Raw genomic sequence first — 18,180 nt, 5'->3', positions numbered from 1 at the left:
CCAGAAAGTAAGTATTTTTGCTATGCTCTCAACCAAAACTTGAAAGTAAAACAATTCACCACTTCCATACTTAATAACAATAGGTACAGAAACAGCCTTTTAATCCCACCAGGTAACAAAGAAATAGACTGAATAAATGTCCTTACACTGCCCTTCTCTTTGAGTGCATTGGCTAGGTTGCAGTAGGCATCAGGGAAATGTGGTTGCAGTTCAATAGCTCGCCTGTAGGTGTCTATTGCCAGATCTATCAGGCCTTGCTCATAGTATACACAAGCCAGGTTGCCATGCACCACTGCATGATTTGGACTCAAGCTTAGGGCACGAAGGTAAGCTGCCACAGCTCTGTAAATAAAAAAAAAAAATACAAACACACACACACAATGCAACTAACTTTTAATGGATGCTTTGTTACAATTAATTCAAGCTATACCAAAGTATATCAATTAATTATAATTCATGCTATACTAAACATCACATCAACATTCCAACTTAATAAAAATGTATTTTTACACTGAAATATTTTCTATTTCCACATAAGAAATCAGCTCTTCCCTAACTAAAAAAAAAAAAAAGAGAGAGAAAGAGGTCAAAAAGTCAGGATTTACTTAGCCTTTGGAATCAGATGAAAGAAATAAATTTAGTCTAAAAGATAACCACTTCAACAGGTTTACAATAAAAGGAATTTCAAAATAAATTCCCAGTGAGAAGGATAATGGCTTGGACGAAAGCCAGCAATGAAAAGTCAGGCAACAATGCCTCTAAATAAAAGGTAACACAGCTGACATGATGAGGGAAAAGTAACATACTAGAAAAGGAAAATGTCTTTCAATGGACCACTGTTCATCCTTTTAGTCCAAAGGCTCAAGTGCCAATACAACACTCAAGAAAATGTATCAAACAGAACATTCTCTCACCTGTCAAATATCCGTGCCTCTTTCAAGACATTTCCTAAATTGATATAAGCATCCAGAAAATTGGGGTCAAGGGTGACAGCCTAAAAATTACAAGACAGCTACTTAGAGACAAGTTAAGATTTCAGATTACACTTGGCAATTACAATTTTTTATTCTGAGATAATTTTAGGCCTCCAATTACATATTCCAGTATAGTTAAATCTTATTTCTTTCACTTAAAAAAAAACCCATATAGGGGTGTCTGGCTGATTCAGTCGGAGCATGCAACTCTTAATCTCAGCATTGTGTGTTTGAGCTCCACACTGGGTGGAGAAATTATGAAACAAACTTTTAAAAACCGTTATTTTAGTACCCACTCATTATTCACAAACCTCAATGTTATCAAAATAACTTGTGTAATGGGAGAGCACAATGTGTCCTGAAGGGAAAAATTTTAAACTGGGTCTGCTCCAATTTTACTGAGCTAATACTTCCAACGGTGGGCCCTATCTTATTCAAGTTTAATTAGCCTAACTCTTCTAGGAGTGCCTGGCTGGCTCAGTTTGTGCAACATGTGACTCTTGATCTCAGGACTATGGGTTTGAGCCCCATGTTGGGTGTAGAGATTACTTAAAAATAAAATCTTAAAAGTGCGCCTGGGTGGCTTAGTCGGTTAAGTGTTCAACTCTTGATTTTGGCTTAGGTCATGATCTCAGGGTTTTGAGATCAAGCCCCACATCAGGCTCTACGCTGGCCTTGGAGCCTCCTTAAGATTCTCTCCCTCTTTGTCTGCCCCCTCCCCACCTCAAAAAATTAAATGAACAGGGGTGCCTGGGTGGCTCAGTGGGTTAAAGCCTCTGCCTTTGGCTCAGATCATGATCCCAGGGTCCTGGGATTGAGCCCCGCATTGGGCTCTCTGCTCAGCAGAGAGCCTGCTTCCTCCTCTCTCTCTGCCTGCCTCTCTGCCTACTTGTGATCTCTGCCTATCAAATAAATAATTTTTTTTTAAAATTAAATGAATAAAAAATAGAATCTTTAAAAAAAAATCCTAACTCTTCTAAAACATAATAGCAGGAAGAAGCAGTAGCAGGCTCTAACTGAAAAGGGAAATATACAGCTCATTAATAAAGTCTACATACTCAGTAAGACCTTAGTAAGATATGTAATTAGAGCTACACACTCAGTCATATACATAACTTCAAGGAGATACTAACCATTAAATGGTTTTATCCAAATAAATCTGAAGTTGTCTTAAAATATGGCCAGATATAACCAGAGCACGGATTCTCAACCCCGGCCATAACATTAAGAATTCACCTCCTAAAGGGTGCCTGGGCTCTCTCACGTACCAGTTAAATCAGACCCTCTGAAGATGGCACCAGGAATTCCTATCTTTTATAAGCTCCTCACGTGCAACCAAGGTAGAGAACCACCGAGCAAGAGGTAGGTACTCCTATAGTGTAATAAATGCAAACTTTAACTGAAATACTGAAAAGGTAAAGGTAATGATAATTGTGAACATATTAAAGAGTCATAAAGAACACTTCCTCTTCTCTTTGCTTCTATCACAAAGTACCTAGTGTCTGGTTACGTCTTCTTTGCTACAGATAAATGCCTAAATCTATTAATGGTAAAACTCTGATTGTATCATTCCTTTTTCATTTACTAGCTGGAACACTGCTATAAATAGAAACTTCCCCCATCAACTACTGGGTTACCCTAAGGTCCAGTTCACACAGAAGGAAGACAAATGCTTTATTCTTCCTACTTTAGTCCGTTTTCAAAATGAATTACTCCTTATCTTCCAAAGGTAACAAATGAATTTCTTCTTAGTATATTTATAAACTCATGAATTTACACACATTTGACAAGTTTCAAATATATCTCAGTTAATATTCCAGCTGATGTTCAAGTCCCATCTTTAGCCAGCATGAGCCTCTTCCGGTTGCCTTTTCGAGTCCTCTCGACATACTCTATCAAAGATTCCTTGCTTTCTGGTGTGACAGGGCACTCCAGATTAATTTTGTACATTTCCTACCCCAATCTGGAATCAGCCTTTTGACCAAGAAACCCTGCTTCTTTAAAGTTGCCCTTCTTAAAAAAAGTATCTTTAATTTCTAAAATACATTTTCCATGCAAACCTGGAAACTGCCGGTGGGGTGGGGGGGGCACCTGGCTGGCTCAGTCGATGGAGCCACGAGCGACTCTTGAATCTAGAGTCATGAGTGAGATCAAACCCCACATTGGATGTAGAGATTACTTTAAAAAATAAAATCTTCAGGGGCACCTGGGTGGCTCAGTGGGTTAAAGCCCCTACCTTTGGCTGAGGTCATGATCCCAGGGTCCTGGGATCAAGCCCCACATTGGGCTCTCTGCTCAGCAGGGAGCCTGCTTCCTCCTCTCTCTCTTTGCCTGCCTCTCTGCCTACTTGTGATCTCTCTCTCTCTGTGTCAAATAAATAAAATCTTAAAATAAATAAAATAAAATCTTCAGAGACAAACAAAACTGGAAACTGCCACATCATATACCATCCAGCAAATGCTATAATGCTGTCAAAGAAACAAAGATTAAGTGACTGATGAAGTAAAGGCCTATTATTTGGCTCTAAGTAAAAACACCCTGCATACATAAGCACTTCCCAAGTACCAATTATTAATGACTAACCTTTTCAAAGTGATGAATTGCAAGCCAAATCTCTCCTTGTGCATTGAAAACACAGCCAAGATTACTCCAAGCTACTGCAAAGTTCGGTTGCGTCTCAATTGCTTTCAAATAACATGCCTTAGGAGGGGTTAATGAAAGAAGATGGGAGGGGAAGGAGGTAAAGGGAAAAGGGAAAATTTGTAAAGGGAAAAAAAAAAGATTGGGGGGGGAAGAAGGTGATATCATTATTCCTTCTCTGACCAGCCAAAAGTGACCCTGCAGCATAGGCTCGCTTGCGCCAAAACTAATGCGCTGCCACAGCTGGCTGCTCCTGCGCCTGCGCCACCAGAACCCAAGTGCAAACCACCATGTTCAGTTCTGCTGACCAACAACCGACCCTTTATTCTGGGACTTATCTGGGAAGTCAGTTGCCTTAATACTCTATGCTGGACTTCTCTTACCTGAACTCCTAAGGGCTTCTGTTAGGTTTTCAAGTCTGCTCTAGAGGGTGACACTCAGAACCAAATTTCCCACCCCATCACCCCCTCACCAGTTTCCCAAAGCATGCCCTACAAAATGTTACCAGAGCTCACTGGGAAAAAAAAAGATTTCATGATCAAATCAATTAGGTGAACAGAAAACAGGTTTCTTTGCTACAGAACTTGCCTAAGCCTTTAACAGTTTATATGGGACTCCCTCAACTTAGTTGACCATGGAACTCTTTTTTTCCGTGGACATATTACTAGAATGCTACAAAACACACTTTGGGAAACACTGCTCTAAACAATACTGTTCCTCACTCACATCAAAACTATGCTATTGAGGAGAAGAATGTCTTTCTGCCACATCAGGTATAAGAAAGCCAGGCTATCCATCCTCACAATGACCAACTCCCAAGGGGGACCAAAGCTGAAACCTCGTATGACAGGATTGCACCTAGGTTGAGGTCCCTGTAATGCGAGCGCAAACATCGCTTGCGCAACCTAACAGCAACGCACTGCGCGATCGCTGCGAACTGCTGCGCTACATAGAACACCCCTAGACGCAGCAAACGGCCAACCAGATCCATTAATCTACTAGACAGGCCCAGAGAGAATATTTGTTTAATGAGATTAGTTGGACTCGAGGTATGTTAAAACCCAATTTTATCCAAAAAAGGCTACACAATAGGACTGAGGGAGCCAGTCAATCAGATTACTCATCTAGTCAACCGTTCACAGGGGCTCATTTGCACGCATTGCGCATTAACGCTGCGCAGCCTTTGCGCTACTGCAGGGTCACAGCGCATCATCAGAAGAGCAGAATGCTGCAATCCAAACAAAGAAGAAAAAAGGAAAAAAATGAACAACAAGAAGAGTTAGAAGCTTTTACTAGTAAATTATCTCTAATAATTTTTAATATCAATTAACTTTTACTTATCTTTGACAGAATTGTGGCTATAGTATAAAACATTCTCTTACATAACTTGCTCGTAAATAAAATTATTTTAAGCTGTTTCTGAAGCCACAAGACAGAAGATTCAGGCATGGAGGCAAATTGTTTTGCTGTGGCAGTTACAAACCCGTTACCATATTTCTCATCATGTGACTTTTCGGTGCGTTCCTTGCTGGAAGAGGAGGAGGTGTGTGTCTGCCCTAGATCCAGGCCTCGAGCTCCCTTCAGCGAGGCACCTTACGCATGGAATAGGAGGTTTCACCCACCTGAAACCTTCTAAATACAATATCAATGGTGAAAAACCAAAAACAAGAGAGAAAATAAAAACAAGATCATTAGTAAAAGTTCAACAAAGCAATTGAAATTCTTTGGATGTCTATTACATATGGGAATGAGGACAGTCTCAAGTCTGTAACATGGGAAACATGCAGAAGGGAGAGGGTTAATCAGGGCTATTGCATACAGCAGGGATTTTTGCTGGAAGAAAGGCTCTTCGCTTTCTACAAAGACAACTTAATTTTGCTTCCATCTACTAGGAATATGCTGGCTTGAATTTTCAAATGCACTGATTACAAAAGAAATACATTGCATTTCACTCAAGAGTATGTTCTTGTTCACTAAGTTCTCACAAAAACAGAATAAACATTTTTCAAACTAGGTGTCTCCAGAGCTCTGAAATAAAGAAGTCAGCAACCTAAGGCAGGCGCAATGTCTCAGCCTAAACCGATCTCTAAAGCTGCAGTGAAGTGCAATTCATGTTAGCTGTCCGCTTGGTGGGGTGACAATTAATAGGAGCTTATCAAATATTTGTTCTATAAATTACCAATTAGATTTATCAGCTAAGATTGAAATCCATTACAATTCATTAGCTGGAAACCTACATAAAGGTTAATCCAAAGTGTCAGCAGAATTTATGAGCTACGCACTTAAAACTAGTGCCTTTTAACATTAGATGGTGCTGAAAAGCCTTCGCCCTCCCTAGATGAAGCAAACAGACAGCTACGCTGCGCATACACTCCACGCATTAGCATGCGCGTGGGGCTCAGAGCAACAGGTGGGAGTTTCAGAAGCATTCTGGTTTCTCCCCACTCCTCACCCCTGCAGCGCGGTTGCGTAAGGTGGCTTGTAACAAGACAATTTCATTTGTAAATTTAATTTACAATTATACCAAAAGCTTTAATAACCCAACCTGGTGTTCAAATCCATTATTTGGAAACAAAGAATGCTAAAAGCCACCTTTCCACTTTGGCAAGTTTTCTTTCGATCAGTCCATTTCCCAAACAAACCAGCTTTGTCCTTTTTTTTTTTCTTTTTTTTTGAAAGAGGTAGGGTGGGGAGGAACAAAAGAAGGAAGTAAGGAAGAAAAGAAGGTAGACAAATAGGTTTGGAAAAGAGGAAAAAGGAACTTAGGGGAGGGAGTAGGGACAAGGGGCAGGATGTTCCAATTATTAATTTGCAATCATTTTAACAGCCTTTCTTCCACTGTAAAAAGGGTAAGGAAGATGAAGGGAGGAAGGTTAAATAAGAATTTTAAATGCCAGTATTACAGGGTAACATTTGGATGAAATTCTTCTCCACTTACAAGCCACAAAGGACTTAGAAGAGCAGCATTTTCAATGGCACCTGCATCATATAGGAGTCTTGAGCCAAATCACAGGCGCTCTGCTTGTCACCAGCAGGCAAGCCTCAGATTTGAAGGAATAGTTACTTATTCCCACGTAAGATCATGACGGAGCCCATTGTTATAAAGATGATCTAGCTCAGCAGAAAGGCTCCAAAATGTTCAGGCTCTTGCTTTACCCCCAGACTTAGAACAGATATGCCAAAGCCTGGCCCTGCTCTAGTCTGAGGTGATTCATGCCATCAGTTTTCCTCAGTTTCATAGGACTGTTTTTTGGAGATAGCTCAATGAAGAGTTGAAGACTTGGCAAAAAGTACAAGTTTTCATAACACTGATGGTTCAATGTATTCTATCAAACACCTACCTTGGCTTCTTCCAAGCGACCCAGGGCTTTGAGCAGGTTCCCCAGGTCACTGCGAACACAGTACAAATCCTAGAAACCAGGAGATACTCCTTAATTATACTGTCAAAAATACCTTGAAATTACTTTTACGCATCTAAACTTGCTGTCCTTTTATTCTGCCAACTAAAGATACTGCTTGACAAATTACAGAACCACAACCCCACATCCTCAATTCCAAATTCCAAAAAGTTCCAAAAACTTATCTGATGATGAAATCTGACCAGAACTGGCACAAAGCTATTTAGAGAATTCATTGATCCCACTTAGTGTGAATACTCAAACCTCCGCTGCAGAAACATGTAAGTGTTTTACTAGAAGGTACTGCTCCAGACTCACCTGCGAGTTTTATACATGGTATTACCATCTTTTGAAAATCCTAAAAAATTTCAAATTTTGAAATGCATCTGATCCCACCAGTTTCAGATAAGAGACTATGGGCCTTGGAACTGGAAAGTATTATGCTAACTGAAATAAGTCAATAAGAGAAAGACTATAATCTCACTCATATACGGAATTTAAGAAACAAAACAGGGTGCCTGGGTGGCTCAGCGGGTTAAGCCTCTGCCTTCGGCTCAGGTCACAATCTCAGGGTCCTGGGATTGAGCCCCGCATCGGGCTCTCTGCTCAGCAAGGAGCCTGCTTCCCCCTCTCTCTGCCTGCCTCTCTGCCTACTTGTGATCTCTGTCAAATAAATAAATAAAATCTTTTTTATAAAAAGAAACAAAACAGAGGATCATAGGGGAAGAGAGGGAAAAATATAGCAAGACAAAATCAGAGCAGGACACAAACCCTAAGAGACTCTTAAACACAGGAAACAAACTGAGTGCTGCCAGAGGGGAGGGGAGGTGGGAGGATGGAGTTATTGGGTGATGGACATTAAGGAGGGCAAGGAGGGCACGTGATGTGATGAGCCCTGGGTATTATGTAAGACTGATGAATCATGAACTCTACCTCTGAAACTATACATTATATGTTAACTGAATTTAAATTTTTAAAATGCAGGGGGAGACTAGGGGCTCTACTGTAGCTCCTCTCCCTAAACGTCAGTCACTTTAAAAAAAAAAAAAGCACCAAATATTTGTTCAACTATTTTGTTCAAAGGTTATGATGAATCACTCCAGTATCAAGGGCCAAAAATTTTCCATAGTGAAAAAAAGTATTTAGCTGTGACTGGCGATCAGCAAACCTACCCTTGGGCTGTCAGACATATTTAGAAACCTTGACTTCATTTCAGCATTAGACAGAAGGATTATCATCCAACCAAAGCTTCAATCCTGGCACCTGCCACTAGATCACTCATTAGTATTAAGTGCCATTAGAATTGAGTGGGTGAATAATGAAAAGCAGTTGACTCTGCTTTTTTATTAGCAACGCCATTGTGTTGTGAGTCATCTGACTCACCATTCCGTTCATCAGTATGAAAGACTCATCAGAACAGTGAGCTTAAATTTTTATTTGTCCTTGTTTGCCTTTGTCACTCAAATCTACCAGCTAACAAGCACAGACAATGGCAACAGGGAGTAAGCTTATCATTTCAAACTGTTCCACAGAGGGGGAAAAGAGTCTTATTAAGTCCCAGTAAGAGAAATTTTGCCAATTGTGCCAAAGTAACATCATATACGCTATTCTATGCACAATCGTATTATGGCTTCCAGAATCAGGTGGTTAATTTTACTGACAAACAGCTTTTGTGACTGTATACTATCATCCATCAGGTGAACCAAGTCAGCCAGCAAACAGACTGCCACAGAACAGCCTACAGTTGACCATATTGGGTCAGTTCTATGATCTACCTGATCTGTCCTGTCTGTCCATCAAGCAGTGACTGGTGTTTGGAGAGAGAAGGACTGTCTCCTGTGAACTCACGTACAAAAGGCTAATACTAATCCTTTAAAAAAAAAAAGTCACATGTATCATTAGTCTTATTACAGATTTATCCTCCTCTAATGACTCTAAGCATTTTTAGCCCTATTTATACTCAGAAATAATGATTCTATAATCTTGCTATCTACTTTGTATAATTTTTCTTCCTAAACTTTAAGGGTTACCCTTCGGTTTGGGCCAACCATTAACTAAACAATCCAATCTGCTCATAAAAGCTCTATTACTACATTGCAGTTACTTACCTTTGGACTTTTACCAATTCCTATGTCTCTTCTGAGCCATAATAATCAAAATCTTGCAATAATTCTCCAACAGTGACCCTAATGGGCTATATATTTTAGCCAACTGTTGCATACTTTTACCCTCTAATTTCTATAAACTCTTGGATGGATGCCATCCAAGTGCTGACAGTGCCTACCTATATTTAATAATACCATCTTGATCCATTACAGCATACTAAATCAAGTTAACACAATGCCCACAGTTAAAAACAGATTATCTTCAAGATCACTAGCAGATAATCAACAAGGCAGTTTTAGAAAAAGGTAAAACATCTCATATTAAATATAATACTGAAATCCAAGTCGCCCATTTGGGAATCCAAACGTTTATGCACAAACAGCAGATTTCTAGGAAATCCAAGGATACAAGTATTCTCCCAAAAGTTCAAAACCTAAGACTGCTTCAAAATGAGTAAGAATTTCCTACAGAGGGGCGCCTGAGTGGCTCAGTGGGTTAGAGCCTCTGCCTTTGGCTCAGGTCATGATCTCAGGGTCCTGGGATTGAGTCCCGCATCAGGCTCTCTGCTCAGCAGGGGGCCTCCTCCCCGCCTGCCTCTCTGCCTACCTGTGATCTCTCTCTCAAATAAATAAATAAAATCTTTAAAAGATAAAAAGAATTTCCTATATAACCACCCCTCTCAAAACAACATTTATTTCCTGCCTTTCTTCCTAGAGCTCCAACCCCTACCCACATCTATCTATCTATCCACACTTACACACATACACATGAAGCAAGAATCAGGTTGATAAAAACATACGGTAGTTCTCAATTCCCTCTCAATTTAAATTTAAACTCCTCAGCCTCTACTCTTTCTGAATCTTCAAACTGACTCTCCTCTACTACACTCACTTCTTGTTACTACTTGACTCACCACTTCAGCCAAGGAAGTCTACTTGCTATTTACCTTCCTACAGAATGCTTAGGTTATAAGCACCCACTCAAGAATATCTTCTGATTAATACTCTCTAACAATAATCATCCAAAGAACCTAACACCCTTTTTCTCTTTGCGGGTCAGGTCCTCTCTCATATTAGAACCTTCAACTTTTTCTCCCCGGCATATCACCCCAATTCCTAATAAAGCACTGCACACACAATAAGCACTCAAATATTTAAATGTGACATTTGCACAGCAAACATAATAAAAAGCAGAGAGAAACAGAAATATATGGTTTTCCACAGCTTGGCTCACAACAGTAACAAATTACATGACAGTAATGTGATAGTCAGGATGCCAGTAGCTCTCAGCATTATGCATCCACAATCAAAGCCAAAGCAATGTTTCAACAACCAACAGAGCTCCTTAGAACAACTCAGGGTTATAGCCATTTTACAAAGGACAATTTTATACGTAATTCATAAAAGCAACTGCTGGGTATGAGGAAACTCTAGTGAACCATCATATAGATTAACCGCTGCAATAGCACCTTTAAATACAATGGACTAAAATTTCAGTGAAATTATTAAATCATCCAACATTACAGAAGACAGTTAAGAACATAAAAGTATGAAACAGCTCCAGGTCTTAAAATTTCTATAATCAAGTCACAGAATAACTTCTACCATTAACTAGAAAGGATAAACACTGCTGAAAACAGATTACCAAGAATACTACCATAACATTTTACCTTTTCACTGCTGCAAAACCAAAATAACGTGATTTTAACTATTTTTCATAGGCCAACTACTTCTATGATTCAAGACAACAATGCATTGCTAACAAGAGCACAACTTAGGAACAGACTATAGACTGTCAATACTGAACTGACAAAGGCATTTGACACTAAGCTGAAGTCTAGTTAAGGTTAGATATCCTTCAATAAGTTAAAACATTACTGGTATACTTAAGGTGAAATCACAGCAGTCTGCACAATCCTTTTTTCACTCTTATTGGTGAAGGCACAGAAATAAAGCAGCGACTTCCACTAGTAGAAACAGAACCACATGGGAATTCATAGCTGTTCAGTGCCTTTAAGGAGGTAGTCCCACGATATATTTTAGGACTGTTTTTACTTCTTTGGTAAGGTCCAACAACAAGGTTTCTGTTAACAGGTTAGATATTGAAAAACACGGTTCTGTCTCCCACTTTAGTCTTCCCTTCTCCTTTAGGTTTTCTACTCTTGCAGTTTGGTATCAGGTCAGCAGCAATGACTGCTCTGCTACACACGTAAACAAGTGAAAACCTGAGCCAAGGGGATCAGAGTTCAAGATGTGAAACCACAGCTATATAAGAGGACAAAAGTGAGTTTATACTCAATCAACAAGAGAAGGGCAGAACCAACCCTGATTAATAAAAGGTACGAAGTTACTGTGAAAACTAGGTGCACAAGTGAACTCTGAGCCCTGGCTCTGAAGAACAGGGTCCAAGCCCCAGTGGCAGTACAGGGCTCCCCCCATAACTTCTTGTGGAAACTAGCCAATAAAAATCATAAAAAGCCATGCAAATCTACATATCCTTTCAGAATACTCAATGCATGTAAGAAGTTAGTTTCACTGACTACCTCCAAGAAGAGTCACTGGGAGACTTCTCACTGTATCCATACAAAAAGCAATGAAAAAATAATAATAAGTATTAAACTCTTAAAATTAACTGGAAAAATAATCATTAACAGATGTCATAATGAAAAGTGATTTCAGGTCTTTTGCACAAACTACTAAATTAAGCTGCAGTTTCCAAACCTGTAAAATAGGGATTAAGGGATAGTAGGATACAATCAATGGTTTTCAAACTGTACTCAACAGCTGCCTTGAGCGATGGATGGCCTCTGGGCACATCATCCCTTTTTTAATCTTTTATTTCTTCCCTCTTCCGTGTTTACTTTCAAGATATTCAAGCTCAAAAGAAATGAACAAAGGAAAAAAACCTGACTCTTAAATACAGAGAACAAAGTGGTGGCTGCCCCCGGGGGGGGGGGGGGGGGGGGGGGGTGGAATTGGCCAAGGGGATTAAGATACACTTATTGTGAGAAGCACTGAGTAATGTATAGAATTGCTGAGTCACTATACTATACACCTTAAACTAATATAACACTGTATGTTAATGTTATGTGAGTTTTTTTAAAAAGTTACCAAGAGGAAAAAAATTATATTCAGGCTCAGGCTTTAATATCTTACTTCTCCATTACTGACTGTGTGATCCCAAGAAAGTTACAGGACCTGACTCTCCTGACACTCTCTTTTAACTGGTAAAACTGGCAATAATACTATCTACTTCAAAGGATCATAAGCATTAAGACCAATATCTGAAACAACTGGCACAGTATTTGAGCTCATAGCAGATTTTCAATAAATGGTAGCTAACATAATTAACTTAACTAACATAAATAACTTCCAGACTTGTTGCAAAACTAAATGTGGACCTCTTAGCTGGGTTATGTACCCTTCATTTTTTCTGGAGACCTACACTCCTCCTATCATTACCTCCTAAGTTTATATCTATCTGTAGTTCTTTCTTAACTACATCAAAAGTTCTGAGGGCCAGTCTTACTTTTTTTTATCAATCTTTCAGAGACCCTACCTAACTCAATGTGAACTTAAATGTCTGCCAGCTGGGCCTCACTTGTCCGCCAGAGAACATCAGCAATTTAGCGCCCCAAATTTAAAAACTAATCAAAAACCTGGCTTGGATGCTATTGCCTCAATTCCACCACTTGTAATTATGTTGAACAAAAACAGAATAAGCTACTGAGGAACACATTTCACAGCCTAGTTTTCATGTCACTGACCCACACAGTAGCATCCTGTTATAACTATTTCCTATTACAGATTAAGGCCCTTCATCCAGTATGCCTTGAAAATCAATTAACTGTTACAAATACCTATCAGAACATATCCAAATTTAATCAAAACAACCCCCACAAAATGTCATATGTTCTGCATTTTTACAGTCATTATAAAAATAGGTGTAGAACTTCTTGCAATAAGGGTAATTTTTATGCTTTTTAAATGTAACTTGCTAGATAAAACTAATTTTTTAAAACATAATACAGATCCAGTCCAAGCAATTTCACCATTTTAAGTCATCAAACATTTCTAACTCTTAACTTCATTCCATCCAAAAACCTATTTAATGTCTGAAGTAGCAGGCAATTTCCCTGTGGGCTTTTGTAAAGGGAAATAATAACCATTAAAATGTTACTCACAGGATTGTACTGAAGAGCAGAGACGTAAGCTTGTACTGCCCCTTCCATGTCACCTGCTGCTACCAATGCGGCTGCCAGGTTAATATAACCATCGATGAAATCTGGTTTGAGACGCAGTGCGTGCCGGTAGTGCTCAATTGCTTCCTGTAACTGCCCTCTTTCCTTGTACACGTTCCCCAAATTCGAATAGGCTTCTGCCAGAAGGGGGTTCTGTTTAATTGCCAGAGTGCTAAAGTGAGCAGATCTGGAAAAAGCGAAAAGTGTTGATACATGGGTATGCGTGTCACAGAGAGAAGGTATGGCCCACACGCACTCAGTTTCTGAAGCTCCTGTGCTATTACTGCTGACTGTGTAACAAGACAGTATCTTTCAACTACTGTAGGGTAGGAAATATTTTGGAAATCAAAGTTTTCCAAAAGTAGAGGGATCCCCGATTTCAAGTTGGAATCATTTTTTCTTAGGAGATAAAATTTTTACCAAAGTCTTATCAAACTGCCACACTGTAAAGACATGAACACTAAGATCAAGAATGAAAATGCTATGGGCATGACCCTTATTTCCATTTGTTGATTAAAATGTAATGACATTCATCTTTTAATGTCTAAATAAGCCAGAATGGCAATTTATTAAAAGGGTAAGATAGATTCTTCCCTTTTGATTAATTCAACTGATGAGCTAAAAGTAGCGTATCATAACAATTTGTGCATCTGCAACTTGAACCACATATGCACCTCCTACCACAGCAACATACACCATCATTTCTGAGCATTTCCATTCCTCAAACTGACAAAGCTTACAAAGGTGAGACAGGATGCTCAGATGGAATAAATTATTCTTAGTATACCTGAAGAGAGTTAAGAAGGCAGATGTAGGTGGGAAAATCTAGAAAAGGTCCCTAGTCATACTGAGAATATAAACACCACAACGAAAGAAAGGAGAAAAACTGGCAGCTGGGCATGTCCCAAGTGGGCAAAAGAGCAGATGTGCGTTGGTGGCTTAGTTGAAACCCAGTACTGGAAAAATTTCAAGTTCAAATATTTAAGTATCATTTTTTTAAGCTCAGCACCCAGAGGCAGCAATCACCAGCAGGTATCCCCACATCTCCTACCTGTCCAGCCTTCGACACTGGAAGTGTATAGATGAAAGTAATAAAAGCACACCAGTATTGTCTGGCTCTTGTCTCCAGAGCTGCATGCAGTGTCTCTCAGCTGCCTCAAAATCTCCTGCCTGATATTCTCGATGTGCCAACTCAGCTAACCCTTGGAAGGAAAGCATACGTTTCGTTGGTTCTGGAGAATCATCAAAACATTTGAGGGAAGGAGGGGGGAAAACAAAAAGTTAGAAATGCAAACAAAAAAATGTAAAAATATGGTATATTAAACTCAAAGATGAAAACGCTTGAAACTATGTAAAGCACTAGAGTGTTCTGCACTAATTTATACCTCCACGCTAACATCAGGTGCAGAATTGGCATTTTTAGAATTCACCATTAACTTTTCTTTCCCAGACCAGATAGAAACATTTACTTCCAAATAAGATTACTTTTATGAACAAAAATACTTTGTACTTTTAAATCATAAGACAGAGGTAGCATCTAAAGAGTCACCAAACATTATCCCCTGTCTTAGTTAACATACAGAAACAAAATATACAACATGATTTGCAAGGTCACAAAGATTTAATGTCAGAACCACCTACTGGAAACTTAATAAACACTCTGTCCATGTTTCAAGTTGCATTTGTGGGGGGTGGGATACTGGTAACAATCTCTCTCTTCAACTGACTGGGAGCACCACCTGTGTTTTTAACTCTTGAAATTACAAGAATGTATTGGTAATTTCTCTACTTTGTTTTTTATTAAGGGATACACTTGAAACCAGCACTAAGGGGGAAAACCTTAAAAGCCAAGGTGCTATTTTTAAAACAGCTGATAAACAACATGAATTAGTCTTTTAGGAGCCAAAATATTTAAAGGGGTCATCAAACCTTTTAAGTAAAGAACCAAGACTATATTGCTCCTCTATTCCCAATTCACAATGGAGGCCAAGTTAGCTAAATCCCACCCATAGTGGTTTAAAACCAGCATTTTCCAAGAGCTCTGACACTGACTAAAGGATTAAGACATTGCAAACAACCCTAAATAAACCAAGCAGTTACCTACAACTGCAATGATTTTTAGGAAGAATGGGGAAATGCTCAAATATAAGACCATTCGATAAAGTGGGGCAGAATGAGTAACAAATGAAAGCACTGTGTAAGTGACTTAATTCAGATACATAAAGGGTACAGCTAAAGCCCAGAGAGGGGGAGAGAAACAACCACAGACTGCCTGTCTCAACTGTAAACAATTCCTTAAACAATGATACATTACTAGGAATTTGATCATGGCACTTTCATTAGGAGGTTGGAATGGGAAACCATGTACAAATTACTTCAATTCTACCAAGGTCACAGTGACAAGCTCAAATTTGAGCCTTGTACCCCAACCCTTAGAGCTGGCAAGTGATCCATATACTCAGGAAAGCAAAGTAAATTTCCTGACAGAACATAAAGCTGACCACTACACAATAGCAGAGACATGCATCCAAATCTGGGTGAGGTGGTATCTCAAGTAGAAACTAGTGAAATAATGACATTTTAGACAAGTCTCTGGAACTTCCTAGCCCCTCATTTCAACACACTATCAACTTTCAAAGCCCCTTTATCTGCTAATATTAACACTTGAAATGACAACTTCCTCAAAGTAACACAGAAAAGGGCAAGCTCATACAGACTCTTACATCTTTTAAAATCCCTGGAAAGAAGGGGAACACTGATCACGAGATCCCACTACCCACAATCATACGGATTAAGATCAACGAAGGATTCTATTACTTCCTGCACAATGTCCAAAAATAATAAAACCCTTGACACATCTCAACTGAGAAACAACAAAATAACCTCGTGGGAAACCTTAGAACCGCAGCTCAGTTTCCCCCCCTTCCGCCCCAAATAGCCTCAATATGGAAAGGCAGCTGAAGGACACTCCTATAATTTGGTCCTCTTATTTTTAGTACCGAATGCTCTCGACTGAATTGTCTAAAAGGGCAACCGCCTTGCACTTGTGCAGCTACACTCCAGTTGCTTTACAAACTCTTCAAGCAAGGATGAAAACTTAAAAAAATACACACCCTATGAATAAAAAGACACTAAGCTAAAGAATGGGGATGGAAGACCCAGAGGCGGCGGCGGAGGAATACACGGAGAAAGTAACACAAAGCAGGAATTCGGCGGGCAGGGTGGTCAACGCCAAAGCACCCGCACCAGGGTGGTTTCTCCCCGAGGGTAGGAAGTGGACCGCAGGGCTGGCAACCTCGCGAAGGGAAGGGTGTGGTTCCCCGCGGGAGGGGAGGGAAGACGGGATCGGAAATCCAGGCTGGGGGCAGCGGGTGGAATTGGGCGATGGCAACAGGAACCCCTGGAAATTTCCAATCTAAACCGGGGCCGCTCGACCGAAACACCACCAAAAAGGCGCTGCCCAGCGGGGTGCTGCTCAGTAGCCCCTCTTCTCGAGGTTACTTACAGCACACCAAGGAGCTTCTGCTTGTCCTCGGGTGATGCAAAGTGAGGACATGATTACATTGGAATGGCACCCCCGCCCTAGATTGACAGAGAAGAACCAAATCTGGCTAAGGGGAAAGGGCTGGAGGGGGAAGAGAAGGGGGCGGTGGGCTGAATTCGGGGAGAAAACGACTGCGAAGGAGAGTGAAAGGGCAGGGATTCCAATGCAGTCCATTCTGAGACGTTCTAAGCGCGCACGTGTGGCAGAGGCGTCCCGAGAGAGTCAGCAGCTAGAAAATTGATCGGGTTAAAAAAGCAAAAAAATGGGAGCAGAAAGCAAGCAAGAAAAGAGGAAATGTTCGAGGAGCGGACAGCAGAAAACCCGAAGAGATGCCGGTAGACGACGAAAAGCTCAGCAATGCCACTGATGTAATGGGGATGGGTAGGGGTAAGGAAGGGAGTGATGAGAGGTCGAGGACGGCGCGAGACCCCGACGGGGCGTCTGCCAAGGTAGAACGGACACCGGTACCTGTGCTGTCGGCCACGTTGCCCACGGAAGACGCCATCTGGAGCTTCTTGAAGGAGAACGAGAGGAGGGTAATTGACCCGCTGCCGCCACTACTGGCAAGAATGTTTCTAGAGGTAGTAAAAAGAGGGCGGCAGCCGTACCAGTGTTTTGGCAGGCTTAAGCGGCGGCAGCAGTTACAGGCTTCGAACCTTAGGAACTCTGGTTGGCCATCTACCTCTCACGGTCTTGAAATGGCGGCGACGGCTCCTCGGCCGAAACAACACGGGCCGGAACTACTTTCTGTTACAATCAAGTACCAGCGCGGAAGTAGCGCGGTAACCAGCGCTACCGACAAAATGACTATAATCAAAGTCGCTGGCTCCTCTGTAACCTTCCGCCCAGGGCCCATTGCGACAAACACGATTGTGTCGAGAGCGCATGCGAGCAACCCTGTCAACCCTACTCGCGCTTAGGGCACCGGCTGGGGCAGGAGCGGCCAAGTTTTTCAATAGCGAAGCGGAGGGTTAAAAAGAAATCCGTCTACACGACGGATACATTTTTGTCGGAGTTGTGCGGTCTGTTACCTAGCCGGTAGTGAAGGTTTTGGGTACCAATGCCAGAGGAGTCTAAAAAATTCCATCAACTTTATTCGTGTAAAAATTGATAGTTACAAGGTTGATGGATCAATCTGAGCAAGTGAATTTAAAGGTTTCTATTTCAAAGACTGAGCTGTTGTTCAAAACGATGGCGGAGAAGGTTATAATTGGAACGAGTCTCAATTCTGATTCCACCCACTGATCTCAGCACTTTGGATGAAAGACACTGATACTC

At 40.7% G+C, this 18,180-nt stretch overlaps 1 protein-coding gene across 4 annotated transcripts in view; it reads right to left on the bottom strand.

Annotated features, from left to right (window-relative positions):
- OGT (O-linked N-acetylglucosamine (GlcNAc) transferase) overlaps positions 1 to 17,641 on the bottom strand; it is a 33,268-nt gene extending 15,627 nt beyond the window's left edge. Inside the window, exons 1-7 of one of the 4 annotated variants that reach the window (XM_032331853.1) lie at positions 17,371 to 17,641; positions 14,410 to 14,590; positions 13,302 to 13,545; positions 6,956 to 7,024; positions 3,558 to 3,674; positions 915 to 994; positions 147 to 342 (exon numbers count right to left, since the gene is read on the bottom strand). In XM_032331853.1, the coding sequence (XP_032187744.1) occupies positions 147 to 342; positions 915 to 994; positions 3,558 to 3,674; positions 6,956 to 7,024; positions 13,302 to 13,545; positions 14,410 to 14,590; positions 17,371 to 17,407 (924 nt within the window). In that variant the 5' untranslated portion in view covers positions 17,408 to 17,641. The remainder of the gene's footprint in view (positions 1 to 146; positions 343 to 914; positions 995 to 3,557; positions 3,675 to 6,955; positions 7,025 to 13,301; positions 13,546 to 14,409; positions 14,591 to 17,370) is intronic. The other 3 variants (XM_032331851.1, XM_032331852.1, XM_032331854.1) reach the window with 3 other exon arrangements.
- Between the last annotated feature and the right edge of the window lie 539 nt (positions 17,642 to 18,180).

Source organism: Mustela erminea, chromosome X, assembly GCF_009829155.1.
Source record: "Mustela erminea isolate mMusErm1 chromosome X, mMusErm1.Pri, whole genome shotgun sequence".
Classification (NCBI taxonomy): Eukaryota; Metazoa; Chordata; class Mammalia; order Carnivora; family Mustelidae; genus Mustela; species Mustela erminea.
Note: the sequence above shows the minus strand (reverse complement) of the source record. Positions and strands in the feature narration are given on the sequence as shown.